At 51.5% G+C, this 27,934-nt stretch overlaps 16 protein-coding genes across 16 annotated transcripts; 8 read left to right on the top strand and 8 right to left on the bottom strand.

Annotated features, from left to right (window-relative positions):
* Positions 1-120: 120 nt before the first annotated feature.
* On the top strand, positions 121-2,218 carry M409DRAFT_20762 (uncharacterized protein; the record flags this gene model as incomplete). Its single annotated transcript, XM_033805537.1, has 5 exons — positions 121-402; positions 452-482; positions 557-1,051; positions 1,102-1,493; positions 1,547-2,218. 5 exons carry the CDS (start codon positions 121-123, stop codon positions 2,216-2,218), a joined length of 1,872 nt encoding a protein of 623 aa, XP_033669633.1.
* Positions 2,219-2,414: 196 nt separating this feature from the next.
* On the top strand, positions 2,415-3,251 carry M409DRAFT_20761 (uncharacterized protein; the record flags this gene model as incomplete). Its single annotated transcript, XM_033805536.1, has 1 exon — positions 2,415-3,251. The coding sequence occupies one exon, from the start codon at positions 2,415-2,417 to the stop codon at positions 3,249-3,251; it is 837 nt and encodes a 278-aa protein (XP_033669632.1).
* A 62-nt stretch (positions 3,252-3,313) lies between these two features.
* M409DRAFT_20760 (uncharacterized protein) lies at positions 3,314-4,270 on the bottom strand (the record flags this gene model as incomplete). Its single annotated transcript, XM_033805535.1, has 1 exon — positions 3,314-4,270. The coding sequence occupies one exon, from the start codon at positions 4,268-4,270 to the stop codon at positions 3,314-3,316; it is 957 nt and encodes a 318-aa protein (XP_033669631.1).
* A 307-nt stretch (positions 4,271-4,577) lies between these two features.
* On the bottom strand, positions 4,578-5,142 carry M409DRAFT_65160 (uncharacterized protein; the record flags this gene model as incomplete). The annotated part of the gene is made up of 3 exons (XM_033816396.1): positions 4,578-4,700; positions 4,753-4,924; positions 4,976-5,142. 3 exons carry the CDS (start codon positions 5,140-5,142, stop codon positions 4,578-4,580), a joined length of 462 nt encoding a protein of 153 aa, XP_033669630.1.
* A 473-nt stretch (positions 5,143-5,615) lies between these two features.
* M409DRAFT_65159 (uncharacterized protein) lies at positions 5,616-6,490 on the top strand (the record flags this gene model as incomplete). The annotated part of the gene is made up of 2 exons (XM_033816395.1): positions 5,616-5,743; positions 5,800-6,490. The coding sequence occupies 2 exons, from the start codon at positions 5,616-5,618 to the stop codon at positions 6,488-6,490; spliced, it is 819 nt and encodes a 272-aa protein (XP_033669629.1).
* Positions 6,491-6,877: 387 nt separating this feature from the next.
* M409DRAFT_20757 (uncharacterized protein) lies at positions 6,878-8,291 on the top strand (the record flags this gene model as incomplete). The annotated part of the gene is made up of 7 exons (XM_033805534.1): positions 6,878-6,980; positions 7,055-7,176; positions 7,228-7,297; positions 7,347-7,838; positions 7,889-7,978; positions 8,033-8,151; positions 8,199-8,291. 7 exons carry the CDS (start codon positions 6,878-6,880, stop codon positions 8,289-8,291), a joined length of 1,089 nt encoding a protein of 362 aa, XP_033669628.1.
* Positions 8,292-8,436: 145 nt separating this feature from the next.
* On the bottom strand, positions 8,437-10,562 carry M409DRAFT_65157 (uncharacterized protein; the record flags this gene model as incomplete). Its single annotated transcript, XM_033816394.1, has 8 exons — positions 8,437-9,027; positions 9,080-9,218; positions 9,272-9,369; positions 9,419-9,555; positions 9,613-9,866; positions 9,920-10,199; positions 10,254-10,449; positions 10,521-10,562. The coding sequence occupies 8 exons, from the start codon at positions 10,560-10,562 to the stop codon at positions 8,437-8,439; spliced, it is 1,737 nt and encodes a 578-aa protein (XP_033669627.1).
* Positions 10,563-10,876: 314 nt separating this feature from the next.
* M409DRAFT_65156 (uncharacterized protein) lies at positions 10,877-12,619 on the bottom strand (the record flags this gene model as incomplete). Its single annotated transcript, XM_033816393.1, has 2 exons — positions 10,877-12,495; positions 12,550-12,619. 2 exons carry the CDS (start codon positions 12,617-12,619, stop codon positions 10,877-10,879), a joined length of 1,689 nt encoding a protein of 562 aa, XP_033669626.1.
* Positions 12,620-13,536: 917 nt separating this feature from the next.
* M409DRAFT_65155 (uncharacterized protein) lies at positions 13,537-14,436 on the top strand (the record flags this gene model as incomplete). The annotated part of the gene is made up of 2 exons (XM_033816392.1): positions 13,537-13,820; positions 13,875-14,436. The coding sequence occupies 2 exons, from the start codon at positions 13,537-13,539 to the stop codon at positions 14,434-14,436; spliced, it is 846 nt and encodes a 281-aa protein (XP_033669625.1).
* Positions 14,437-14,975: 539 nt separating this feature from the next.
* M409DRAFT_20753 (uncharacterized protein) lies at positions 14,976-15,869 on the top strand (the record flags this gene model as incomplete). Its single annotated transcript, XM_033805533.1, has 1 exon — positions 14,976-15,869. The coding sequence occupies one exon, from the start codon at positions 14,976-14,978 to the stop codon at positions 15,867-15,869; it is 894 nt and encodes a 297-aa protein (XP_033669624.1).
* Positions 15,870-15,905: 36 nt separating this feature from the next.
* M409DRAFT_65153 (uncharacterized protein) lies at positions 15,906-17,624 on the bottom strand (the record flags this gene model as incomplete). The annotated part of the gene is made up of 6 exons (XM_033816391.1): positions 15,906-16,337; positions 16,388-16,514; positions 16,567-16,626; positions 16,681-16,896; positions 16,949-17,372; positions 17,423-17,624. 6 exons carry the CDS (start codon positions 17,622-17,624, stop codon positions 15,906-15,908), a joined length of 1,461 nt encoding a protein of 486 aa, XP_033669623.1.
* A 343-nt stretch (positions 17,625-17,967) lies between these two features.
* M409DRAFT_65152 (uncharacterized protein) lies at positions 17,968-19,971 on the bottom strand (the record flags this gene model as incomplete). Its single annotated transcript, XM_033816390.1, has 1 exon — positions 17,968-19,971. The coding sequence occupies one exon, from the start codon at positions 19,969-19,971 to the stop codon at positions 17,968-17,970; it is 2,004 nt and encodes a 667-aa protein (XP_033669622.1).
* Positions 19,972-20,369: 398 nt separating this feature from the next.
* On the bottom strand, positions 20,370-21,509 carry M409DRAFT_20750 (uncharacterized protein; the record flags this gene model as incomplete). Its single annotated transcript, XM_033805532.1, has 1 exon — positions 20,370-21,509. The coding sequence occupies one exon, from the start codon at positions 21,507-21,509 to the stop codon at positions 20,370-20,372; it is 1,140 nt and encodes a 379-aa protein (XP_033669621.1).
* Positions 21,510-22,270: 761 nt separating this feature from the next.
* Positions 22,271-24,090, bottom strand: M409DRAFT_20749 (uncharacterized protein; the record flags this gene model as incomplete). The annotated part of the gene is made up of 3 exons (XM_033805531.1): positions 22,271-23,571; positions 23,620-23,904; positions 23,958-24,090. 3 exons carry the CDS (start codon positions 24,088-24,090, stop codon positions 22,271-22,273), a joined length of 1,719 nt encoding a protein of 572 aa, XP_033669620.1.
* A 600-nt stretch (positions 24,091-24,690) lies between these two features.
* Positions 24,691-25,536, top strand: M409DRAFT_52759 (uncharacterized protein; the record flags this gene model as incomplete). Its single annotated transcript, XM_033812166.1, has 1 exon — positions 24,691-25,536. One exon carries the CDS (start codon positions 24,691-24,693, stop codon positions 25,534-25,536), a length of 846 nt encoding a protein of 281 aa, XP_033669619.1.
* A 734-nt stretch (positions 25,537-26,270) lies between these two features.
* On the top strand, positions 26,271-27,792 carry M409DRAFT_52758 (glycoside hydrolase family 5 protein; the record flags this gene model as incomplete). Its single annotated transcript, XM_033812165.1, has 3 exons — positions 26,271-26,433; positions 26,487-27,151; positions 27,202-27,792. The coding sequence occupies 3 exons, from the start codon at positions 26,271-26,273 to the stop codon at positions 27,790-27,792; spliced, it is 1,419 nt and encodes a 472-aa protein (XP_033669618.1).
* Positions 27,793-27,934: the final 142 nt, after the last annotated feature.

Here is a 27,934-nt window from a genome sequence, read left to right as displayed (position 1 = left end):
TGCCCAAACAAGATCCTCCTTCTCCCAACATCATATTTGACCAGATTAATAGTATAAAACGTCTCGAGGACAGCTTTCGGGGCCCTTGACACTGCTTCTGAGAGCACTCTGTCCTCCAAGATGGTGTTCGACAACAAAGCTACCTCCGGAGAGGCCAATGGCGAGCACATTCCCGATGACGAGCCCGGTGGCAAATATGGCTATCGACTGGGACACTCGGAGGGATCCTACACCATCCCTGACCGGGTGCTCAACAAGGTGGACGATCGTAAAGTTCGCGTCCTGACAATAGGAGCTGGAGTCAGCGGCATTCTCATGGCATACCTCATTCAGCGAGATTGCACCAACGTCGAGCATGTAATCTATGAGAAGAATGGAGATATTGGAGGAACTTGGCTGGAAGTATGAGTAGAATGTCATTTCCAACGATCCGTGCTGACGGGTCTTGCAGAATCGATACCCTGGGTACCGCAAACCTTTGCGTTTTTTCACGGCGTACTTTAACTGAGGTCTGCCAGATGCGCATGTGATGTTCCTTCGCATGCTTACACTTAAGCGTTCGCATTGAATGCCGACTGGCCCAAGTATCTGAGTCCATCAGACGACATATTCAGATATCTTGCTCGTGTCGTTGACTGTTTCGAGCTTCGACGGTTCATGAGCTTTAACACTTCAGTTCGAAGTTGTGAGTGGAACGAGAATGACGGGCAGTGGCACGTCAAACTCAAGAATGTTGAGACTGGGGAGGAGTTCTCGGACAGTTGTCACGTTCTCATCGGGGCCAATGGTCTGTTGAATTCTTGGAAGTATCCCGAGGAGGTGGAGAATCTCCACGATTTCAAGGGCAGGCTAGTGCACACCGCACGGTGGCCAGATGAATACGGGCCAGAGCAGTGGTCTCAAGAGCGGGTCGCCGTGTTAGGCTCAGGGGCGTCTGCAATACAGGTTGTACCAGCTATGCAGACCACCGGGGTCAAGCACATGGATGTGTTCGTCCGTACGCCCGTCTGGTTTGCAGAGCTCGCAGGTCATTCCGGTCAAAACCACGAATGTAAGTGGTCTTTCTTATTCGGAAGACAAAGACTGACTGGCAGTCTCTAGATCCCGAAGAGCAACGACAAAAGCTACGAGACGACACAAATGAGTTACTTGTCACCGCTAGATCAATCGAAGGAGGACTCAACGGCATCATGGGTATCAAGGCCATGATGAAGCACAGCGCAGAGTCGAGAGCGGTACGAGACTACTTCAAGAAGCGAATGGGCGAGCACCTCCAAAATCAGGAGATCTTCGAGCAGCTACTTCCAAATTTCTCTGTTGGGTGCCGACGTCTTACCCCAGGCGATCCGTTCATGAAAGCAGTTCAAGCCGAAAATGTCAAACTACACAAAGGAGCTGTCACCAGAATCGAGAGAAACAAAGTGATAGGTACCAATGGAGACGAATGCGAAGTTGACACTCTGATCTGTGCGACTGGTTTCGATGTCAGCTACGTAAGTGCAGCAAGGGCTACCTTCGCCACCAGACATAGACTGACAATATGCAGGTCCCGCGGTACCTGATGAAAGGTCGAAACGGAGTGACGTTGCAAGAAAAGTGGAAGACGATACCTGAAGGGTACATGGGCCTTGCTGTGCCAGACATGCCAAACTATTACATATTCCAAGGGCCAACGTTCCCTGTTTCCAACGGATCCGTCATGGGGCCCTTGCAAGCAGTCGGCGCTTACATTGTGCAGATCATTCAGAAGATGCAAAAAGAGCGCATCCACTCTTTCTCACCGAAACAGGAAGTTGCCGACGCCTTCAACAGCCATACTCAAGTCTGGATCGCTGGAAGTACTTGGTCTGATCCCAACTGCCGCAGCTGGTACAAGAACAACGAAACGGGTAGAGTCAATGCCGTGTGGCCTGGAAGCAGTTTACACTACTGCGAGATGATTGAGACCCCTCGGTATGAAGACTACGACATCAAGTACGAAAACTCGGCGAACATGTTCGCATTCATGGGGCTCGGCTTCACGAGAAACCAGGTTGCGGAGAACGGCGACCTTGCTCCTTACATGAACGATGCCGTTCTAGAGAAGAAGTTCTATAGTTTCGAGTTGAGCCCTGATGAGGAAGAGAGGATTAAGAACAGGAAATATAACGTTCATGATGGGCCGGATAGGATAAGGTTGCATGCCAATGTGACGAATGGTGTGAATGGAGCACATTAGATAGGTCAAGCATGACTGACGTCCTCGTTATATTCAAAGTATTCAACAACCCATTGAACCCAACGTCTACGTCCACAATCGCCGTTGGGAGCGTTTCTACTAGATCTCGGAGAATGCGTCCGAAGATTTGAGTTCATTTCTCTCATCGATACCTGCATAACCGGAACTAGCTACTGACACGTTACTAATCGACATAATGGCGAACATCACGGAGTCATGGGAGCTGGAAAGAGACGACGAGACCATACATATGTACCGGCATGGCGTTGATGTCAAAGTCGTCCTTGCTCGTCCAAAGAAGGGAAACGTCCTGACCACGAAGATGGTAAAAGACTTGACCGCTATCTACAAGCAAGGAGCGAAAGACCAGAAAATTTTCAGAATATTGTTGACAGCGGAAGGGAAGTACTTCTGCGCAGGGATGGACCTAGGTGCAGAAGGAGGCGTGCTGGACGATGATCAAGAAGCAAAACAACGGCAGTGGACGCTTCTACAAAATCTCTTCGAAGCAATTGACACCTCTCCTAAAGTGACGATTGCTTTGATCAATGGACCGGCTTTCGGAGCAGGCATTGGTCTGGAGTTTGCTTGCGATATTCGAATTGCTGCTGAGGACGCAACTTTCAACATCAGTGAAGCCAAGGTTGGACTGACTCCTGCTGCCATCATGAAATGGGTACTACGCGAATGGGGCGTCTCAAGGGGTCGGGAGGCAATGCTTACCGCACGTCCAGTCAAGGCAGGAGAACTTGTGAATTCAGGGGTTATACATGCCGTGGTCCACGATGCAGCTGGACATGATGCGGCAGTAGAAGAGTATCTCAGGTACCTTGATGCTTGCGGGCCAGAGGCTCTCGCCGCCATCAAGAAGATTACCCGGCAGCAAGAGAGTGAACGAAATGGCCTGATCAAATCAACCTACGATTCCATGATGAAGCCATCCAGCGAGGCAAGACATGGTGTCCAGTCATTCCACGAGAGACGAGCTCCAAACTGGCAAGGATACCATGCAAACAGCAAAGGAAAACTTTGAATGAATCTCTTGACTGGAACCTATCTCCATGGCATACTTGTGTGTGGAATATCAGACTTAGATCACGTCAATCCAACCTGCTTCGCTGTTGCTGGATCGTTTGCTCCCCATGCCCACTTGCTATCGTCAAATGTACTGATCCTCCTCATATCCCGCCTATACTTCTCACCATACTCCCCAACCGCTGCCCTGTGAAGCACAGCGGTGTTGTCCCAGAAGGCTATATCTCCTGCCTGTTCCCAATGAACAGTGAACTTATACTTCTCTTGTGTTACATGTTCTAACAGCTCATCGGTGATCCTCCTACCCTCTTCAATCGAAAGTCCCTCGATGTGGTGGTTGTATGAGCCAATATATAGGTTTCCTCGGCCGGTCGGCTCGTGTATTTGAGCAATGGGGTGCTTCGAAAGCGGGACTTTCGTGAAGTCAAGGTCAAACTCTGGCATATCTGGATTGGCGAGCCGGCGATTCCACAGCAGAGTGTTCATGCCAACGTAGCTTTTGATTTTTTCCTTTTTCGAGTCAGGGAGATCTTCGTATGCTGTGCGACTATCCAAGAATTCAGTCTGCCCTCCTGTTCCTTTTGGCGGAAGCTCAACAGCTCTGATGATCGATATGCCGGATCTTCGAGGATTGTAAGCGCCGTCTGCATGCCAGAGCGTATTACCTCGCTTGCTGGATGTTCGAACGGGGTCATCCTTGGTAATGATATTGCCGTCTGGGTCAAGGTTGCTCACGTCGAAGATTTCGGGAAGGTGTTCAAACCGCATTCTTCGGCCAGCTTTGATATGCGCCAACACGTTGTCCAATGGTCCCCATTTCTTTCCAAGGGCGATCATCGTCTCGTCGGTCACATTCGTTGCCCTTGCTACTAGAACGCCATGTTCGTGTAAAGCTGCCCTCAGCTCTGCCGCAACATCGTCCGGGATAGGTTCTGAGAAGTCGAGACCTTCGACTTGAGCGCCGATGAAGTTGCCCAGAGGCGTTATGGTCAGCTTCTTGATGAGTGCACCAGGCATTCTGTTTCCAATGCTTCGATATTCGTGGGGGTCACGATCAGCTTTCGCGCCTGCGGAGCTTTAGAGTGTGAAGTGTGGATCTCTGCACAAACGACGAATGGCAGTGCATGGTCTCGTGCATTGTGCCACGTGCATGTGATCGGTTCTCGGTTGACATGTTGTTCTGTGGTGCTGGAAGGCCGGAAATATTTTCCGGGCAAATCAGGACGTCTCAGCCTCGCCACGGGGAGCTGCGTGCGCAATCCTACGTGTTTTCACCGATGACGGACAGGAGACTCTTTTGTACAAGACTACATATAGGATGCTTTTAGATCTTGACGAAGTCGACAAGCGGCCCATTGACGTAACCTGTGATCTTTGTGATCTGGCAAGCAGCATTGAACTCATGAATCTCCCGGACCTGTACCGCCGGCAAGACCAAACGATCCGTCTACAGACAGTTGTCAGCGCATTGAAATTGGAAGCAGTAAACAACAACGTACTTGGATGAAGTCAGATGTGACGGTACCGTTGGAGTTGACGATGTAGGAGTCAGACCCTTGAGGGACACCAGCATCCAAGAGGGTGGCAAGAAGCACGAGCTCAGCGCGGACTGTCTCCGCAGTGAAGCCCACATTCACTGGAGGTAACATGGTGAAGTTTGCCTCAGACAGCCTTGCACCTCGTCAGTACGATGTCGCTAAGAATCATGATCGTGAGCCTTACGTGATGTAGAAAGTGCGGGATGCAAGTGGTGCAAGGGGGATTTTCGCAGCGTCAGCCGCTGAGTGCGAGCGAATGGTCTGGATCTCAGCCTTGCAGGCATTGATCTTGTCCGTGTCTGTACATGTGGCGCGGGAGGTGAGTGGGTTGGCCAGCGTTGTCGCTGCCATGAGAAGAGAGAGCACGCCGGATGTCCACATTCTGGCTTCGGTGGCAGTGGGTGTATGCTGAATGGTCGCTCTACGGGGATCGACGGTCGAAGGAAACAACGAGGGGGCAAGCCATTTTATGAGAGCCTTCGTAATTGCTTTCTCGAAGAATGACGGTAAGCTAGTCGATCCGGTTCGTGATCCATGCGAATCAAGTTCCGTGGGACGTAGATCTGGAGGGCCTTACTTGCGGAGGCTGTGGTTTCCGGAGCATGCGGCTCTGCTCGGCCAATGTGTGAGCATACCAACACCACGCCTGGACGCCGGGACGCTAACCCCCAAGAAGTAGACAGACCATCAGCGTCAATCATCCCATTACCACGCCGTCGGGTCTGAATCTTCATCGAGACACCCGACACTGGACGGTACGTGTTGATACCTGGCAGCAGCTTCGTGTACTGCAACGTTTCACTCCAACTGTCAGCCACCACATCATGGCCAAGACTTTCGTGGACAAAATCAAATCGTCGAACCAAGCCATCATCGGCACGGTGTTGACGATCCCGACACCAATCATTGCTCAGCTGGCCGGCCTTGCAGATGGCGAGTTTGTCATGATTGAGTACGTTTCTCCTTGCGGATATAGCTTGCAGCCAACATTCTGATCTTTTGGCTTAGCATGGAGCACGCTCCGATGACCATTGATGCTGTGACTCAGATGGTATCTGCATACACAACGGCATCTTCAGGGACTAAGTTTCCACTCGTGCGAATTCCATCTCATGGAGTCGAGTGGTTGAAGTGGGCTTTGGATAGTGGAGCAGCAGGTATTATCGTGCCGATGGTCAATAACGCGGCAGAGATGAAAGCAATCATTGATAAAGCCATCTATCCCCCAGGAGGAAGACGGTCGTTTGGGCCGCGCTATGCTCCATTCGCACATCCGGACGGACCTGGAAGCGGAATGGGAGGGTACTTTGCACGGGCGAAAGCGGGCGAGATAGCACTTTTGCCAATGATTGAGTCCAAAGATGGATTGCAAAATGTGGAAGAAATCTTGTCTATGCCAGAGGTCTCCGGTACTTTTATCGGACCTGCCGATTTGCGGCTTTCTCTTGGAATGTCGCCAGGCATCGACGGCACAGAGTCGGAGTTCTTGGACGCCCTGGACAAAATCAGAACGACGGCGAAGAAGCATGGGAAGGTAGTAGGGACCATGGGTATGGGTGAGGAGGTGGCAAGGAAGAGAGCTGCCGAAGGCATGGATTTTCTGCTTTCCACGTTCGACAATGGAGCATTAGTCGCTGGGTGGGCCAGGGAGTTGGCGGCGGCGAGAAATGGCACAATGGAAGCGAGCGCAAAGATATGAGTATTTCGAGATGAGGTCTTGTTTTGCTCAGATTCAGGGGCCGTGATTCCTTCTTCGTTCAGGTACCCGAAAAGCGGAAGGCGTACCAAATCTCACATCTACTGTGACAGACACAATTTGATACTAATGCCCTTCAACTTTGTAGTCTCTGAAAGTCCCATCAATATGGACGACACTCATGAGACATTCATCATGTCAACGCTCTGTTGCTCTTCGTGACTTCAGGCCGGTTGTGGTGGCTGCACGGCTGATATAGCCGACACTCGAACATGGCCTCCACGAAACCTCGATTGCTGGTCGATTGCATGTACCAGTCTACAAGCTCCTTGAATCATCAAGGTGATTCGATCAAAGTAATTGGTTACACTATACTCATTTGAAGCAATCATGACAGGCGAGGAAGTCCCCAAGAAATGCTTCGCCGGAATCACGGTCAACGAAGGCCCGGATTTCAAGCTCGAAGTTCAAGAGGTCGATGTTCCTGAGCCTGGTGAGATCTGATATCTTCCCATAGTGCTCATTAGAACCAGTACAGGATGCAGCCTGCTGACTGTTAAATTGCAGGGCCTGGTGAGCTCTTGCTAAAGCTCAATTGTACCGGTCTGTGCGGTTCGGACATCCATTACATGACCGGTGACTTGGGACTACGGCCTTCTTCATTCGGAGTCGTTTCTACTGGTCATGAGGTCAGTAATTGGTTCCCGTTCTTGAGTCTGGACTCGCTAAGACGAACATAGGGTGCAGGTGTGGTAGTCAAGCTCGGCCCTCAGGTTGACCAAAATCAGTGGAAAGTAGGAGATCGAGCTGGTGAGCGTGGAACCAGACATAAGACTGCTACTTGCTGATAGCCTGGTAGGGATTAAACCCATTTGGAACGTTTGCCACAACTGTGAGCAATGCTGGAACGGAATCGAACAGTACTGTTCCCAAGCTCGACACACCGGCATTTCGAATACTGGCAGCTATCAGCAATACGTAGTCTCTCCGGCTATCTATACGCCAAAGATTCCTGATGGCGTCCCGGACGAAGTCGCCGGTCCGATAATGTGCTCTGCAGCCACGATGCATCGAGCCCTAGTAGATTCGGGTCTGAAAGCTGGCAACTGGGTTGTGTTCCCTGGTGGTGGCGGAGGTGTTGGCATTCAAGGGGTGCAGCTGGCCAAAACCATGGGAATGAGACCTATTGTTATCGATGGTGGCGAGCAGAAGAAGACTTTGTGTATAGAACATGGCGCCGAAGAGTTCATTGACTTCAGAGAGACTTCAGATGTTGCTGGAACGATCAAAAAGATTGCGGACGGGATTGGTGCTCATGGGGTCCTGGTCACGGCATGGCAATCCTACAAAGGTTCCGCTTGCACTTTTTCTTCGTTGTCCATCGACTGACCGTTCGAATAGATTCCATTTCGTTCCTGGGAGATCGAGTAGGAGGCAAGGTGATGTGCATCGGCCTTCCTCCTGCTGATCAGAATGTCGTTGTTGGAGACAGTACGAAAAGCGTGACATTATATTTAAAACTTCAGGGGCTGACCGGTGTTGCAGGCCCGACTCATCTGGCCATGAAGAAGATGTCGATTCAAGGTACGATTGTCGGCACTCTGCAAGACATTGCCTCTGCGTTGGAGTACGCACGTCGGGGGTTGCTGAAACCGATTCACGAGGTAAGCTCGCCTTTTTTCTTTTCAAGAGACATCGCTGACTCTTAAAGGTTCGAGGAAAAGGGGCCTGGGCAGAGAGCGTAGACCAGCTAAAGAATGGAAAGGTTGCCGGGCGTATTGTCATCGACTTCAACAAAGACTAGACACAAGAAGCTTGATAATGAATGTTCCCCTTTATATCGAGCCTCAGTCGCTACAAAGCTCCCAGATAGTATACAATATGATAGGTTTGTATGTGAGAAAAACACTCCAGCTGAGAAGCAGTAGAATATCTGAGATAACCCATGCTTACGACGGCAAGAACTCAGACACATCGTACTCACGCTGCTTATCCTCATCATCAACCGTGCCGAGATACCAAGTCAGGTCTTTTCCATTGCAATCTCTTTCCGAGAAACCGTTCCCTAACCACGCCCACATGTTCTTCGACCGATACTCGAAATCATAGTCCTGCAGACGCGGTTTAGACATCATCATCATGTACTGATTCCTGGTTCCCGGATGCAGCATGATCCTCCCATCTACTTTGTTCCCTTTGAACCAGCTTCGACAAGGGGCGTTCCAAACTGTACGGTCGTTGAAGAGATCTGCGTGTTCGGCATACTGGTCGATGACTTCCTGTTTTGGGGTGACACTCTTTACGTCTTCTTCTTGGATGTGCTGGATCATCTGGAGGATGTATTTGATGAAGAGGTCGATCATTGGCATAGCGCTGCCCTGGCCGAGAGGTCCGTACGGTCCGTAAACTGTCATGTAGTTGGGCATTTGTGGAGCGGCGACGCCCAGATATCCGATAGGCTTCTCGCGGTAGATGTCTTGCAAGTTGATGCCTTTGGCTATGATTGGGAATCTGGGTACCCAGGAGGTGTTGAATCCAGTCTGCACATGTATCAATGTGGTGGGCTTTTGAAAGCTTACGAGCTCTACTTACAGCACAGATGATGACATCCACTTCATGCTCGTTCCCGCCCGGGTCGATGATCCCACTCTCAGTAATCCTTTCAAGTCCCGAGCCAGTAAAGACTGTGACGTTTGATTGAGTCAGGGCTTCTAAGTAGCCATTACCTGGCCTGGGAGAGAGTCATTAACCACGATTTGGTTCGCTTGAGTAGTGATCCCTTACGTTGGCCTCTTGCATCCCACCGGGAAGTCTTTAGGTATCAAAGTTTCAGCGAGCTTTTCGTGGCCCTCCAACTTCGCCAACATCTCGGTGGATGCGTACTGTTCTTATCATGAGCATGAACTTTTCTGAAGCGGAAGACGTGCATACCTTTAGGGCGCCCTTCGACTCAGGACTGTTTCGGTGGAAGACTGCGAAGCCGGCGACCATCTCGGTCTCGACATTCTTGCGGTACTTCAAGTACTTTTCTGGGTCGTCACGCATGATCTTTCTCTGTTTCTCTGAGTCTGTATACATGTCAAAACAGTGTTTTGTCTCGAAATTGGGGCGCACATATGGCTCACAGTCAAAGTTAGCCCCCTTTTCTCCCGCCCATTTCTGGGCGAAGCCTGGCGTCAGCCATGTACCAGACCTGACCCAAGTGTAAAGATGAGCAGCCTCGGGTTGGACATTTGCAACAAGCTGAATTCCACTCGAGCCATTGCCAACCACTGCAATACGCTTGTTCTTCAGGTCTAATCCTTCCGGATAGTTTGCAGAGTGGGCAATGACGCCTTCGAATTTGTCCAGCCCGTCAATCTTGGGCATATGCCAATCACTAGATAAAACATGTCAGCATATATTTATCTTCACGAGAGCCAGTGTACGAACTTGAGAAAACCCATCGCATTCACGAAGATCTCGGCATGGTCCACGAACTGATCGCCAGTCTTCAGATCAGTTACGGTTACCTTCCACAGTCCCTCATCCTCGAGCCATTCAGCGCGCTCGACCTGATGTCGTAATTTAATGAACTGCTCCAGGCCGTATTTCTTGACCGTGTTCTGGAAGTAGCTCAAAATCTCTGGCCCGCCGGCATAGTAGCTTGACCAAACTTCAGGATTCCAGATATATTGATAGATTACGCTCGGAATGTCACAAGCAACGCCCGCTGGCCATTAAGTTCGTTAGCTATGGGAAAAGTGGAAATGACTCTCGGACTCACGGTATCTATTTTCGAGCCAAGTCCCTCCAATGTCGCTATTCTTTTCGTACACCACTAGGTCCACGTTCTCCGCATCGTCTTGGATGAATTTTGCAAGGCAGATTCCAGATGCTCCAGCACCGGCACAGATCACTTTGAGCGGCCGCCTGTTCCCGGACAGCGTCTCCCTGATCGTATAGCCTCGCTCATTCGTCGTCTTCCAGTCATACAGAGCTGGTCTTTGATCAAGGGGAACCTCAGCGTCGGGGACATGGCCGTTCACAGCACCATTTGGAATATCTCTGATCTCCTCCAGGCTTGGATGGCCATTGGACTCCGTGGATGCCATTGCTGTAGCATTGCTTGCGTTGTAAAAGGCGTGCCCGTCAACGTGATGTCTATTTTCTGTTGCCCAGCCTTGTCTTGTGCTCGGACCCTGGGAACATGTGACAGAGCGGAGACATCGCCCGACAGCTCTCATGGTCGCCCGGAAATGCGGCCTGTTGGCACCGAGAACACTCATTGGTCTAGAACAGAGCCACATGAGAATGGCGTGGCAGCAGTGATGGGTGTATAGACAGTGCAGAGTGCAACACAGATCAATTGCTCATGCCAAAGATTGCGCAAGAGTCCAAGTTCTATCTCTATAGCTTTGGTTTCGACGACCGCTCCGCCGCTGCTCTTTGCCGTAAATCTTTCCGCAAGATTTTCCCGGAAGCGCTTTTGGGAATTTCGTGAACAAAGTAGACTCCTCCTCGCAACTGCTTGTAGCTTGCCACTTGACGTTTTACAAAGTCAGCGGCTTCAGCGGCGGAGATACCTCCCTTCTTGACCACATATGCTCGTGGCACCTCTGTCTGTTGCTCGTCACTCCAAACACCAATCGCAGCAGCGTCTGCAATCTTTGGATGTGAATTGAGAAGTGCTTCAAGCTCTGCGGGAGCCACCTGAGCCCCTTTGAACTTGATGAGCTCCTTCTTTCGATCCAGGATGTAGACATGACCATCTTTGCAGACCCCGATATCGCCGCTACGATACCACCCATCAGTCAAGGTCTCACTTGTCTCTCGTGGTCTGTTGTGGTATCCCTGGGCGAGGATGGGTCCGCCCAGGAGGAATTCGCCAGGCTTGCCTTCGTCCACGTCCTTGTCGTAATCATCAACGATTCGCAGACGAACGTTCGGACACAGCTCTCCCACACTCCAGATTCCTTGATCCTTGAAAGTAGACCAGTCGAGGGCAGTTATGACACCGCTAGCTTCGGTTGCTCCCCAAGTCTGAGCAATCAGACATTTCCCCTTGCCCAGCTTCTTCTGAACCTCTCTCATAGTTCCTTCTCCGATAGGGGCTGATCCAGTCACCGCTACCTGCAATCCGTCGAAGTGATCTGTGATGTTGTCGCTTTTGGCTATACGAAGCCAGATTGGAGGGACAGTGAACTGATACGCCGGACGATAACGCCGGTGGTATTCAATGAAGTCTTCGAATGTATACTTCTTCATCCAGTACGTTGTGCCGCCCATGTAGAACGGATTGGTCGAGTAGAGACTGACGCCGGCGATGTTCGCCATGGGTAAGTGAGCGATTGTATCGAATGAGAAATTCTTCCCTTCACGTCTGCACTTCTCCTTGTACCGAACTGCAGGATCCATCGTACAGACATTGTTCGCCACCAGGCCAGAGTGTGAAACAAGCACGCCCTTGGGCAAGCCGGTCGTGCCAGATGAGAACAACAGACACGTTGAAGTCTTTTCCAGAGTTTGCTGGTCCGTGATGCGTTGCCAGTCCATCTCCTGTCCATTGGCTTTGGAAAGTACACATTCCCTGGTAGTCACAGACGTGAGCTGCCATTGCTTCGGCGTCGTTGGATCTAGAACTAGAACGTTCTGCTGAGCTATACCACACTGCTTCGCCGCCGCCAATATCTTGCCCTCGCATTCAGGAGATCCCACTAAGAGCTTCGCTGCTCCGTCCGTGGCCTGACGTACCAACTCGCCAGTTTGAGACTCGGTGCTTGCTCCACAGAAGACGCCGCCTGCAGCTAGGATTCCGTAAAAGAAGACGGGAGCAAACGGACTGCCATTAATGACAGTGAGAACGACGTCCTTGCCTTGGCCATTGGCACCTATACCGTAATTGTTCCGCAGGACGTATGCTATTCGCTTGACTATGATCCTTGCTTCTGCCTTGGTGATGAAGTTGTCCGGATTAGCGGCATCGACGTGGATCTTTCGTGACTCTTCAGCTTGGCCCCATGGTGAGTCTAATACGAGAGTCAGCCAAATTCAAATTAATGAATGCGTTCGGACTGTGCAACCAAAAAGAAGCGTGAGAAGGTCAAGTTTGGGGATGTCAATGTCTTTTCTTGGAGACTTGTATATCCTCATCCTGGCTTCCACTACGAGATATCCCTAGCGTTGAGCAGCGATACGGTGAGATATGTTGTGGATAAAGGAGTTGTTGCAGTGCTTCGGCTATGTTCGGCCGTGGTGGGAGGAGAGACCGAAGCTGGAGCTGCTCAATCGGCAAGACGATTCCGAGAGCTTGCCGGTAGAGACATACTGCGTGCGATGACCTTGTAGGAGAATGACCTTACTACGAGGTCAGTGCCTGATCGCGGCAGTATTCATTCAAAGTGTTTCAATGGTAGAGGCAGCGTCGGTGTCGCGGCTAGCAATGGAAAGACTCTCGACTTGGTCTTGCAATCCAACGGCCAGAACTGCACGCCATGAATGATACTGGGCTCTTTGCAGGAATCCAAAGAGTTGTGGTCTAGGGTATGTCGCAGACACGATTTGCACGTATGCTATGCTGTATTTCCCTATCGCCGACTCGCTCGTCGCTCGAGACCGGGGTTAGCACGTCTGAACCGTTCTTGTACAACTTCATCTCAGTCACTGATGGCGACCCGGTCACATTCCAATCATTAGAAACAGGCGTCTCAGCAAACACGGCAAACAGCAATCTTCCCGGGATGTCCAGCTTCTAGGCATGGCAGTGCGGATCCTGCGTCCGCTCCCTCCGCTTTGCAGGAGTTACGATAACAGCGTTTACCAAATTTAGTCATGGATCCATAACCACTACTCAACAAATGCCGAATGAAGCAAAAACTCTCTGTGATTGGCGACTATGCGGCCGCATCGCCGCCCTGTTCATGATATGCCGTCCTAGAAGCGAAGATGTATGGAGCGAGCTCCAACCAGGATCACAGCCTCAACAGCAATGGTCGAATGATATAAAATGGTTCTCTTGATCACTATGCATTGTGCTGGTAGTCATCAATTTCACAAGTTCATTACCGACGATGTCATACACCTGGCTCATCACCGGCGCTTCATCTGGACTCGGAGCCGCAATTGCTCTCGCAGCATTGAACGCTGGACACAGTGTAGTTGCTGGTGCTCGCAACCCCATCAAGGCCTCGAATTCGAATCCTGAAATTCAACAAAAAGGTGGAATATGGCTCAAGCTTGACGTGTCTACTCCAGAGGCTGAGCTTGCAGTTGCCAAGGCTGCGAGAGAGCATGGCGTCAATGTCTTGGTCAATAATGCAGGCTATGCTCTGCGAGGAGCATTGGAAGACTTCAGGCAAGTTCGAAGAAATCGACAACCACATCCGTACTCTAACAAGATGTTGTGCAGTGAGACTGAGATTCATGATCAAATGGAGACCAACTTCTTCGGACCTCTTCGCACCATCAAAGGGGCACTTCCACACTTCCGTGAGCAGAAAGCGGGCACGATCGTCAACATCAGCAGCACTTCCGGCATGACTGGATTTCCTGGCTTCTCGCTATACGCTGCCAGCAAGTTCGCCCTTGAAGGTGCCTCAGAAGCCTTGTACGGAGAGCTTGCTCCCTTTGGCATCCGTGTTCTTGTCATCCAGCCAGGAGCGTTTCGTACGAACTTTCAAGGCGCTGGGGCAGGCCCAAACCTCTCCAATTCATACGTGGGCACCACCGTCGACGCCGTTCTGCAGAGAGTCATTGGCAATGGTGGCAAAGAGCGAGGAGATCCTGTGCGAGCTGCAAATGCAATCGTCGAAGCTGTGACGTACCATGGAGACGGTGAAGCGACTCGTGACCTTTTGAGACTTCCTCTCGGCGAAGATGCCCTTGCCCGGGCCAAGGCAAAGGTCGATGATTTCTCGAACAATGTGGACAAAGTGAAGCACATCGCTCAAAGTGCAGTGTATCCCGAGTAGTATGTAAAACTATTCTTTGTGAAGACTTAGTTTTATAGAATGAGATCGCATATTGCAGTGATGCTTCATCTTTCATTCACTTTAGTCTTGGCGTTCATGTGTCAGGCCCGTGTGCGGTTGGCTTTGTCTAACCATTTTCGTGTAGGCGCTGGGGGTGGCTGGCAAAACGTGGAGCAATGCTTTGGCCGGTGAGGTGGAACATTGCCGCTGTGGACAGGCTGGAAAGGGCGACCATCCTTTCCAGCCTGTCATTCATGCCGTCAATCGACAGGGGTAGCAGCAGCATGACTTCCGGCAAATGTAGTCCTCAACCGAGATAGCCATTCTTGTGTGGAGCTCCACTGGGCTTTGTGCTGTGAAATGTATAAGTTTGACTCCGTGACCGCCCGGCTTCATCCCAGCCTGCCCGAAGCATTCGGCCAAAGTCGCCTATCGCCGTGATATCTCACTCAGCTGCAATCGAGTTGTTTCTATCATCACTTCATCATTGCTTAATCCAAGCCAGAAACGACAAATCAAGATACCAATCAATCAACATCATGGCACCCGCACGAACAATCGAAATCCCCCAAACAGGTCTCGAGTCCCGCTTGGCAGCCCGCAATCTCACCTGGGACAGACCAACATGCGGAATGGCACCAGGCTACCTCCAAGCCAACCTGATCGTTCTACCATCCAAAGCCGCCAAAGATTTCGAGATCCTCTGCGCTCGAAATCCCGTCCCGTGCCCACTTCTGGCCAAATCAGCTTCTCCTGGCGATTTCAACAGCTTCGTCTCTTGCGCATCGGCAGTCTCCAACGAAAAGATCGCTGCTGGAATTGATATCAGGACAGACGCACCGCGGTATAACATTTATCGAGATGGAGTGCTGGTAGAGGAGAGCATCGCCAGCGTTGAGAAACATTGGCAATCCGATCACGTTGCGCTCTTGATCGGCTGCTCGTACAGCTTTGAGAATGCTCTGGCTGCTGCTGGCCTGACGCCTCCCCATGTGTTGCACGAGAGGAATGTCACTATGTACACGACGAACATTCCGCTTTGTGCTGCTGGTGGCTTTGTTGGTGGCAAGTACGTGGTCTCGATGAGGATGTACAGAGCTAGTGAAGTCGAGAGGGTTAGGGATATTACTCGTCCATATGTCACTACGCATGGTGAGCCGATTGCATGGGGCTGGGATGGAATGAGAGATATTGGGATTCACGATCTTGGCGCTTTCGACTGGGGCGACGCGCCGGTGTTGGCTGATGGGAAGCCTGTCATACAGAGTGAGGAAGAGAGCAAAGACGGTGGCTATGTCCCTGTCTTCTGGGGCTGTGGTGTTACTCCCCAGGAAGCAGTCATGAAAGCGAAGACTCCTGGTATCGTCATTGGCCATGCACCTGGACATATGGTGGTGTTAGATGTGAAGGAAGAAGATGTGCTGCGGAAATAGATCGTAGTAGATCAAACGAACGTGTTTTGAGGTATCTTACAAGTGATACTTGAAGTCCAAGGCCCAATCTCCAGTCTTCACTTTTCTTGTGTCCTCTACCTCTCCATTCGCAACTCTTTCCTTCAACTTCCCACAAGACCGAATATACCACATCTTGGCCAAAATCACCAGCTGGCTCACACAAATTGCTCCAAGTGAGAACGCATTGCCGAGAACGTATGGTGAGCTGCGATAGATTTGGCCAGCGACGATACCAGCACAGTTCCCGATCGTCTGCTGGAGACCTATTGCTGTAGCTCGTCGATAATGTGGTGCAACGTTGACGTTGAGCCAAGTTAGGTTGAGGCCTGGTCCTGTGTAGACTGCAACAGCGCAGAGGAAAGTCGCGAAGAAGCGAACGCCGACGGGGACGTCGCAGAGAAGGAGGATATAGCCGATGATGCCGAAGAAGTTGGCAAAGATGAGGAACTGATCATTATGTCAGATTGACGACGGTCGAGATTCTTGGAGCGACTCACTGGGGCTCTGAGAGTGAACTTGTCGGAGAGGAAGGCAAATGCCACAAACATGGCTCCACCAAAGATGTAGACCGGGACAGTAAGGTATTGTGTCTCGTACGTTCCATATCCCATCTCTCTGATGATTCTGTAACAAAGATTAGATGCATTGCTGTGGAAGATTATGCAGGAGAACTTACGACGGTAGAAAGGTACTGAAGCCGTACAGCAAAATGTCCTGGCAGAACTGCACAGCACCACTGCAACATACCGTCAGCAATGCAGAACAATACTCGTGCCGAGAGAAAACGTACCTCAAATAAACCTTTGGATCCTTGAGAGCAATCTTGATCTCCTCCCAGCTGAACTCCTCACTGCCCATATAAGCCGCTCGCTGCACAGATCTCTGCTCCATCAGCTCCTTCTCCCGTTCGTTGAGAAAGTACGCCTTGGAAGGATTATTCGGCAATCCAAACCAGACCATGGCAGCGATGATGATACTGAAGATTCCTTCGATGATGTAGACCCATCTGAACAGCTCGTTAGAACAATGGCAACAACGAAAGTCGATACGGTGCCTACCTCCACCCGGCTACGCCAGCCACGCCGTCCATGTGCAGAATAGCATACGCTAGCAGACCACCGAATGCCCCTGAGATCGCCGTGCAAACGAACAGGTAGCTGACTCGTCTCGCTTGCTCTTCTCGTCGATAGACCATGGTCAAGTACAAATTCAGCCCAGGGAACAGGCCTCCCTCGCAAGCGCCTAGAATCAAGCGGACGACGTAGAGACCAGCTATGTTCTGAATGAAGCCAGAGAAGATGGTGACGAGGGACCATACAATGGCGAGTCCGGTCATGAGAATTCGTGGGGTGAGCTTCTTCAGCAAGATAGCCCATGGCGTCTCGGAGACAACGTAGGTAGCGTAGAAGATGGACACGGCGGTGGAGAATTGTTGGTTCGTGGCGTGGATGTCTTCTGGCATTCCGGCGACTTTGACATTACCTGGGACATATCAATCATGATGCTTTTCGTTGGACGCTTTTGAGACCCACCAATGTTGCTCCTGTCCAAGAAGCAAGACAGATACACCAACATGATGATTGGCACAAGGAAGATGTCCAGCTTCCTTAGCAACTTCCCTTCCTCCTTAGCATCGATGTGAACATTTTGCAAGACGCCATTCTCAACTGGAGATGGATTGTCGTTGACAGCACCATCTTGAAAGGCTGTCTTCTCGTCGACGGTACTCGTCATGGTGTGCTAGAGGTTTGCCAAGAAATGAGTATAAAGGAGTAGTAGATCGTGCAGTAGCGTTCGTACGGAAATAGGCTCTCCAAGACCTACTATTCAGTGAATGGTTCCACGGTACTCTCAAGAACGGCCAGGAGCTCTCTTCTTCACTGCAATACAAAGCCGGTGTACTATCTCTTTGCCCTATCTGCCTGCCCGGTCGGCTGGCTTATCAGCCGGTGGAGCTGCACTTATCTGACCGGTGATCTGATCCTGTTAGCAAGAAGCCAATCAGACGGTGGAGATCTTTAAGAAACGACGAGGCGCAGACTCGTGTATAGAAGTGTGTCTCTTCGATGCATTCACTTCAGTAAAGCTTAAACTCAACCAGCCTCGTCTTCTTCCCGGCCGGCTGTGTAAATGCCACTCGGATCCTACTTGTTGTCACGGCATTCCCTTCGATGGCCGTAACACCGTTTGCAACAAGCTGAGGCCGATCACCCCAAACATCTACCCAGTTGGTGCCGTCGAACTGCTGGATGGAGTAATCCTTCGGCAGCGCATAGTTCTCGCCGTCAACGAAGAACGCTAGCTCAGCAGAATTGACCTGAGTGCCATTGGCAAAGTCGATCGCATACCATTGCTCGGAGCCAGCATCAGAGGCATCGGAGTCCCAGCCGTTTGGCAGCTCGGGGAAGAACCAGATCCGACCGTCGATGGCATCGTGAATGCGTTCAGTGTCGTTTCCTGATGAGGCCGAGCCTTTTGGAAAGTCGCCTCTGACGAGCTGGATCGATTTGGCAATGCGTCGTGTGATGATGGGTGCAGTCGCTGAAGAAATGTCTGCAGTGAGTCGACCAAGTGATGGGGAAGAGGCCACAACTGCGCCGTCGACCTCAATTTGAAACCCGCTTCCACTGGCATCCCACTGAACAGCGACAGAGTGGCCATGGTAAGGGACATCTTGAATGCGGAACGAACTGATATCAGATCCTTCAGGCACCATTGGATTGACCTCGATGACACTGTCTGCCCTGGGTCGAATACCGACAAGACCACTGATGATTAGATCGTTGTAGCCGGAGTGAAAGTAGTGATGTGATCGAGGCAAGCCAACGATAGGCCCAGCCTTATCAGGCTCGTAGTCTTCTTGGATGTTCAGCCCACCATTGAGAGAGTGAATGTTCGTGTACCTTCTCAGTTCCCCGACGAAATCTGCCTTGGTGACGATATTTTGATCATACGTGTCGAGCAAGTTGGCCATGCCAAGAAGAACTTGTGTTGTTTGGTAGGGCCAGACGGGTCCGTTCCACTGACACTCTCTCAACCCCGTCGGCTGATCGTACCTGTACTGCCGCATGTAGTACTCGTAAGACGGCTCGTTCGTTCGCATGCCATTCGGCCCCTTCAACTTGTCCGAATCGAGTAGATTCTTCCAAGCGGGATTGTAAGTGCTGTTGTTGTCTGGCATGCTGAACATCCATGGCACCAGGCCGACTAACTCCCTTCCTCGGATAGGCTCCCAGTACTTGACGCAGTCTGTATCCCGCTGATACCGGTCGATGAAGTGTTCGAGAGTAGTGTTCCAGATATCAGCCTGGAAACGCTCTTTCAATGTATCTGCTCGCTGCTGGAAATCTGTCGCAACGTCTCCCTGCCCAGCAAGCGTAGCGATCTTGTTGATTGCGACCGCATTCGCCCACATGTACGAATTGATTGAAGGACGAAATGCGTAGCCTCCAGTAAAGCCGTCTTGACCACAGCTTGCATCGATGCTAGAGATGGTGTATTCCGTTGCATCAGCGAGAGGCTCTCTCCAATACAAGCCTTTCTCGGTGTCAAAGCTGTCGTTCCACTGATTGTAAAGATCGATCATGGCATTCAAATGAACAGTCATGCTCTCAGCATCGCCATCAACCAGATATGGGCCCCACACTGAATCGGCCGTGTAATCCGTGAAATGCCGGTCATTGCCACCATTGTACATGTGGCGAATGTAGTCGTCCGCAAACCGGCGATCTCGCAACCAGCGGCCTTCGCCAATGTGGAACCCGGTAGCATCGTTCAGTGTAGCCCAGGGCTCCAGCTGCCAGCCAACATCGTCGAGGAACTCGGTTGAGACGTAACCTCTCTCGCCCAGATCTCGCTGGTGTGCACGGAAGACCTTCCAGCGGTAGTAGTAGACGTCTTGGATGGATGTGTCGGAGCAGGTGAAGAAGGGGATCCGGTCTTTATACCAGGGACTGTCGTTGCCGAAGTATTGGTTTGCGAGGGCGGCTGTATCAAGGGCTCGTCTGGTGATGGCGGTGGCAAGGGCCAGCGGGACCGCCAGGTTTGCAGCGAAGGCGTAGGTTAGGAGTCCAGACTTCATCGCTGGCAGAGATTGTTTGAGACCACAGCGAGTGTTCCCTTTCCATTCCTTTTTTGGGACCTTATAGTACTAAATCGTACGGGGAAGACATTTAGCCGGCGTATATTTCTCCGTCAACCCCTCCGGAGAGCATCGTATCGATTGCTTGGCGCCCAGGCTAATAGCCTACTTCTGCGATGTAGATGCGTGACGTATTGCTAGGCGTTGCCCTTGGGCTCCGGAGGGATGTAGAATAGACTTACCTTCTGTCATGATGCACTTTTCTGGGAACATTCGCTCTGTCGACCCCAATTTCGCATCGAACAGATCTTCATCGCATATTTGGCTGGCACCTGGTCGACCCAAAATCCGCCACTTCAGGTAAATATATAATTACAGATGCTGTTGACCCGATTAACTCAATGCGCCTGCTCCAGCAACTTGGCTAAATTTCCGAGATCCTTTTGGTCGGGAAGCTTGACGAGAAGATCAAAGACCTGTCGACTGATGTCCCGATCGAGGGCTCCGGAAGCACAGTCGGAAAACTTCTCCCACAGCTCGTCCTCGGTCATCGGATCTACAGAGCCTGGACCTAGAATACCAGGAAGCTCGACGAGAAGTTCTTTGCCGTCCAACAGTGTTACGCTCACAGAGCCGGCACAAATCTCGTCAATGTCTCTCCTGTCGCTGGGCGGGCGAGCTTCCACTGTGATCACAGGAAGGAGAGATTGGATCGTGTCTTCGTAGAACGCTGTCCCCTCGAAATGTGCCAGTCGCACGACGCCCGAAGTAAGTGCCCTGGCCGTGGCATATTGGATGGAGAACTTGCTTTCAAGCGGAGTCGCGGGGAATTGTCTGTTCGTGTGTGGAATACGATCTTCGTGGACTACGATCTTGATTGATTTGACCCGTGCAAGATCAAGTTCATCGCCGTGATCTTTGCGAAGTTTGAGGGCACAGCGAATCGCCGTGTGAGTGCTACCACAACAGGGATATGGTTTCAGCGCCCATGGACCGCGGGAGATGGCGAGTTGCTTCGGCCAGTCGTTGACAAGCCGATCCGGATGCACGTTTCCAAGACCATCGTAGGCCTGGAAAAAGCCAGCTGGATGCTCGAGTGCAGAGAGATTGGCATCAAAGCCGTCTTTGACAAGGAGCGCCGCGAGAAGGCCATTCCGACCACACTGCCCGACATGGAAGGACTTTGCCATCGTTCCAAAGTTAGCTTTGATCCCGGAAACCATGCTGGCGGCAAGTGATAGTGTAGTGGCGGTCTGTAGCACGTCGAACTTCAACAAGCGCGCACATGCAGCAGCAGACGCAAATGTCCCCATCGTCGCCGTAGGGTGCCAGCCGTTGTTGTAATGGTGCGGGAACAGGGCCGTCAAAAAGCGCTGATGAGTCTCGAACCCGGCGATGTAGGCGTCGATGATGTCTTCCCCAGAAGAGCCTATCTCTTCACCTAGCGCCAGAATGACGGGAACCAGTGTAGCCGAGGGATGGCTGCCGTCGACTATGTCGTCGTAATCAACCGCGTGGCTTGCAACGCCATTGATCATGGTGGCATCGAGCGCAGTCGTTCGTTGCGAACCGGCGCCAATGACCAATGAAGTGCCAAAGCTTTGTCCAAAAGTCTTAGAGACAACTTGGACAGATGGATATGGTCTGCCGACGAGGATACAACCAAGCTGGACTCAACATCAGTTTGCTGATCCGATCGGAGAGACTCTAATGAAGGCCACGGGAGACTACTAACTGTGTCAATAAAGGCTGAAATGATGAGATCGAGGTCTGACTTCGACGCGGAGGCGATGCCGTATAAGAAGAGCTTTTCAGCGAGCTGTACGCTCAGCGGCGTTTCGTTGTGTGCAGCAGACCCCATATCCCAAACGAGTTTTGATGTGCTGAAGAATATGATCGATACTGTCTCATCTGTCTTTATTTATCATCGAAGCATGGAGCCAGGCGAATACGGCGTCGAAAGAGAGCATCCGCTCGGGCCGAGAATCGGTGCGAGGCTCCACTCTCGAGTCCATCCATAGATCCATCGGTCAATCCTAACGGACTACCAGATTTGTCGACAGCAAAGATTACCCAGTGTGAGGGGGGAGCTCGGGCTAATATTGCCGACGTGAGGAGAAGGCGTAGCGGTGTTCGGGATGCCACCAGAGGGTTCATGGAGGAGCGATATCTGAGCGATTGACGGGCAGCTGAGCGGCGTACGGCTGTCCCCAAGGCTCTACCAGGCGAAGGCGACATGGATGCATCCTTATGGATACTTGACGATTTGTAACCATTCCCAGCCGATAGCCTCCCCCAATCAAGTTGTCTCTTCTTCCCTAAGAAGACCCTCTCCAGCCTCGTTCTCGTCCACTAGGTCGTAATCGTTCATCGTAATCCCACCAGCATCGTAACCAAGGTGCTTCGACAAGGCGGATGCCTCTTCCCGTCCACGCCTTACATCGATAATATAGATCAGCGGCATCGGCATTGCAATCAGGACTGCCAGGAATCCAAAAGCGGGTCGAATGGTGCCGAGTGCATCCACAATAGCTCCTACAATAGCAGGTCCCACGGCCGAGCTTCCCTTGTCCGTGATGGCCATCAGGGCATAGAACGCTGCCTCGGATCCAGGTGGTATTATCTCACCATAGAAGGCTCGACAGTACGATGACAAGCCTCCCATGAGAAAGCCGTGCACGAAGCCTAGTGGGTAGATTTCCCAGGCTTGTTGGAGCCCAATGACACCCCACGACTTGACGAACGGGATGAAGCCAAGCAAGCCATAGAGTGGGATGATCTCCATCATGATCATGCAGAATAAAATCGTGTATTTGGTCTCTAACCCAAACCTTCTCGATATCCTGGGCCAAGCAAACGCTCCAGCCATTCCTGAAGCTGTTGCTGTGATGGACAAGAGGGCGATAGCGATAGTTCCCATATGAAGCTCCGTGCGAGCAAAAAGGATAGCGGTCCCGGAGACAGTCGCTATGGCATCAGAAAGTAGGAACCAAGCGATGAGAAAGACCCAGGTTTGCCGTAGCTTCGTGGCTGTTCTGACAGTGTTCCAGACAGAGCGCCAGGCAAAAGTGAGGTATTGGAAGGCAGCCGGGAGACGGCTACTCCAGGGAGTTGAGATACGCAGAGATGGACCGGGACGGTTGCGCAGCCACAGAGCTCCTGGCAGTGTCAACGCAAACCAGAATGTCCCGACAAGCAGGAGCACGAAGCGAAGGGGTGTCGACTCGGCAGCAAAGTTGGCCTTCTTCAGCAGTACCAGCAGTAGGATACTGAGGATTTGTACAGATACTGCCGCCGCATAGCCCAATCCGACCCCTTTGGCAGATATCTGAGTCGAGAGCTTCAGCTCAGGCGAAGTGCTTTCGAGTTTTGGCAGCTGCACGATTGAGCCGTTTGACTGTGCCTGTACAATTGGATGGCGGGCTGCTAGTAAAGGCAGAAAGGCATTGAGCAAGACAAAAGTCGACCCCAAGCACACAACGGCTACAATGATGAAAAGCGAGCCAAGGAGGTAGACCTGCGGCCAGACCAAGACCATGGCCGCTGTTGCTGTTGCGCCGGTGAAGGCGAACATCAGGACCAGACGTTTTCTGTGTGTACCTGCCACTTAATCAACAACGAGTTTGCAAGGTGCGAGGATCCACCTACCATAGTCGGCCACTGGACTGAAGGATATCAAGACCAATGCCTGTACGAATACGGCAATAGAGAAGGTGTACATGGCGAAGCTGGAGGTGGCCATATCACGGCCAAACGGACGCACAATACATTGGCTGTCCTCATCGTCATCTCTGCTGGTTATTGCTCGAATGAGCACATGAGCTAGTCGCTCGCCTGTTGATGCCTTGGGTTGGATACATGGTGTAGTACCGTCCGAACGCAACACGCCGCTTTCGCGAGCGAGCTGCTCGAGAGTCACCGGGGCAAATGATCCTGCAAGAAAGTCAGAATGGAACACTACATGTTTGAAATACATATATGCTTACCAACACCGCACACGGCAAAGATCTCAGCGGCTAGCCCAGTACTGTACCAACCTCTGAGTTCCCTCTCTGTGGTCGGGGATACGTCTTCGCCGTCGAAGCGTGGGGCACGAAACCCATCTTCGTCGCTGGCCATTCAATGGGAATATTTCAATTAGAATGTGAATGACATTGTATTTCAAGATGTTTTGTCAAATATTGTTCTTGTCCATCAGCCCAACCTCGCAGTTTTGCAGAAACAGCCGCCGAGTTCCGCTGAAGGCCTCAGGCACTCAGCCAAGACACGCTAGCCAAATTCGAAAGGGCAAGTGAATCCTCGATAACAATCTCAATCCTCCTGCGACCTCCTTTTCTCCCCCCTCCGCATCTCTTCATCGCTATATGTATCTTACATTTATATATGACGCAGCGCAGTATAATCGTTAACTTTTCCAAAGTCCTGTCTATTCCCAACCGAAACACCTCATTCCACGGCCGCTTTCGGCATGGCGCGGAAAGAGTTTCCTTGTTGTCTGTGCGCACACTGAGTCTGGATTGTGAAACGACAGCCGAAAAATGAATCATCGAACGACATTTCGACTTTGCAGTTTCAACACCGCAGCACTTGATGGCAGCACTGCGTCTCGCTGCAAGACTGCCATTCAACAAATCGTCTCTGGTTCATAACATTTCAGCAAAACCACTTGTTCAAGTACAGCAATCCGCCTTTTCAACAAAGATTTCGCCCGCCGCCAAGATGACCAAAGACCACATCCTCACGCTGTCGTGCCCGGACAAGCCAGGAATCATTCACACCGTCACGGGTGTGCTCGCAAAGCACAATCTGAACATTCTCGATCTGCAGCAATTCTCCGACCCAGAGCTCCAGAAATTCTTCATGCGAGTGCACTTTGGCCATGCCGATTCCACGGAACACTTGGCGCAGCCTTTTAGCGAACTGGCATCCGATCTTAAGATGGACTACGACATCGTGCCCAAAGCGCACAAACCCAGAGTCATGATCATGGTTTCGAAGATGGGCCACTGTCTCAACGATCTCCTGTTCCGCCAGAAGACTTCTCAGTTGAACATCGAGATCCCGCTTATCGTATCGAACCATGCGGAGTTCGAGTCTTTGGCCAAGAGCTATGAAATCGATTTCCATCATCTACCAGTCACCAAAGACACCAAAGCCGACCAAGAAGGTCGCATCTTGGATCTTGTGAAGCAGAACAACATCGATCTGATTGTCTTGGCACGGTACATGCAAGTCCTGTCGCCGAAGCTTTGCGAAGCTATGAGTGGCAAGATTATCAACATCCACCACTCTTTCTTACCTTCTTTCAAGGGCGCCAAACCTTACCACCAAGCATACGATCGTGGCGTGAAGATCATCGGCGCGACCGCACACTTTGTGACTGCGGATCTGGATGAGGGACCGATTATCGAACAGAGGATTGCACGGGTCGACCACAGCATGAGCCCGAAGGAACTGGTGGACGAGGGAAGCAATGTCGAGAGTCAGACTCTGGCAGCGGCTGTGAAGTGGTGGAGCGAGAAGCGAGTCTTCTTGAACGGCAGCAAGACCGTGGTGTTCAACTAGACGGTGAGGCGTGAACTGATGGACAACAACGTATGCAGATGGGTTGTTGGAGATGGAATGATGCGCTACCAATTCATATATCGGCGTAAGCTTGGGCCTCCCAGTCTGGGCTTTGACTGATCTCCTGCAGATCCCAAAGCCGCAACCCACCGCTTCTGCCTATGCTTGATGTCCCTTTCCCATCTACCGACAGTGAATCTTTGTAATAAGCGAAACTTTTGTCAGTCATTTCATGTTCGGTCAACGTTAGCCCCTCGTGGTACGCTAGCATCGACCTACGAAATCTCCCGAGCCATTGCCGGACCAGACGCCGCCAAATAGCGCCAGGAACTGAAATGCAGACGCCACAACGAGGCAAGCGAGATCAAACACAGTCAAGTCATTGGCGAGAAGGATCTGGCTTCTCAGCCTCGTGCAAGTCCTTCACCTCGTGGCGCTGAAAATGGCTCGAGCTTCTAGGGCTTCTCGGATTCCGCCGGCCGTGAGGTCTTCTTTGGTCATGGCGTCCGCGATACGATGAGAGACTATCGTTTGGTGCTGTGCTAGTCAGATCTCCTTCTCCCAGAAGGGCATACCAAGAATCGATGATGCCTGTCTTTGCGGCAGGTCAGATCGGGCCCAGAACCACAGGCATTCCTGGTTGCAATCTGGTGAGACAATATAAGACGACCCGGCAGACAGGTTTGTATACTCGCTGCTCACTTCACCTCGTCGATCATTCCGTACTATAGAATATGCGCGTTCAATCTTCACTCGTTCTTGGCCTTGCTGCCAGTGCTCACGCAGCACCTGTTCCTAGTCTGTTCGGAGACCTCGTCACAGCTCTTATTGGCGGAGTCGAGAACGCTGTTACCACCGTCACAACAGATATCGATACTGTAGCCAAAAAACTAGCTTGTGAGTATACACTTGTTTGAGATGGTGCAGGATCACGATCTGACCACGAGTAGCTTCTGTTGCAAAACTTGGTACAACCCTTCAGACCAACGCTGGAAGCCACGGCAACATCATCAGCTGCAACCAATGGGCATTCGATCAAGTGGACGACTTCCTGAAGAGGCTCACTCACTCCATTACATGGCCATCTCAGAAAAACAAGAATTTCCTGAACTGGACAACGTACAAAGCCAATGGCGTCAACTTCGGCGCTTGGCTTGAGCAGGAGCCCAACTACGACCTCAACTGGTGGGCCAACAACATCGGCGATGCCTATCCTGATGAGTGGTCTTGGTGCCAGGCTGTTTGGTTCAGTGTCTGTGGCCCCAAGCTCGAAGCCCGATATGCATCGTTCATCACCACCAAGGACATCGACAAGATGGGGAAGCTCGGCATCAACACCATCCGCATTCCCACCACTTACGCCGCATGGGTCAAGATGCCCGGGAGTCAGCTCTACAGTGGCAACCAACAAGCCTATTTGAGGAGCATCACCAACTATGCCATCGACAAGTACAACATGCACATCATTATTGGTTCGCATTCTCTCCCAGGAGGCGTCAATACTCTTGGAATTGGAGAAGCTTTCGGTCACAACGCCTGGTTTTTTAACACCACCAACCTCGACTACTCCTTCCGCGCGATCGATGGCATTCTCAACTTTATCAAGACGTCAGGGGTCAGTAGCCCATTTACATCGTTTCCTGTTCAATACTAACCATCAAACAGCGAGCCTACGCCTTCACCGTCGCCCCAATCAATGAGCCGAGCGACAACTTCGCCGCCTTCGCCACCCCCGAAGGGCTAACCGCCAACGGTACCAACTGGATCAACACCTACGTCAACGGCACCCTCGCCCGCATCGCCAAAGTCGACAAGCGCATCCCGCTCATGCTCCAAGATGCCTTCTTCAGCGAAGAGTACTGGTCCCCCTTCTTCCCCGCCGGCACCAACCTCGTCATCGACAGCCACATCTACTTCTTCGCCGCCGCGGGCATCTACTCCCAATACGTCGCCCCGGCCATCTGCGGCCAGGCGAAATACATCGGCGTGGGCGACGGCAAGTTCCCCGTCTTCATCGGCGAGTGGAGTCTGCAGAGCAACTATAACAACAGCTTGGCGTATCGCAAGACGCTGTATGATACGCAGGTCTATGCGTATCAGAAGTATTCGAGTGGAGGGGCTTTCTGGAATTATAAGATGTTGAATGATAAAGATACGGTGGACGGGGAAGGCAAGTTGCAGGATTATTGGAGTTGGAGCGCGCTTGCTGATGCAGGTATTCCAAGTGCGAGTGGTGTTAATGGAAGCTATTGTTGAGATCGTTGTTGGAAAGGAGTGTAACAGTATATTAGAAGTATAGATTGTACAGTTGGCAATACGGAACGCATATCGTGGACCATGTTCACTTGCCATTGGGGGCTCAGCGTGCAGCCCGGAAAGCTCTGTACTCTCTTCCATC

Source organism: Zasmidium cellare, assembly GCF_010093935.1.
Source record: "Zasmidium cellare ATCC 36951 unplaced genomic scaffold M409scaffold_11, whole genome shotgun sequence".
In the NCBI taxonomy this organism is placed as follows: domain Eukaryota; kingdom Fungi; phylum Ascomycota; class Dothideomycetes; order Mycosphaerellales; family Mycosphaerellaceae; genus Zasmidium; species Zasmidium cellare.
This window is presented reverse-complemented; position numbering and strand designations above follow the sequence as displayed.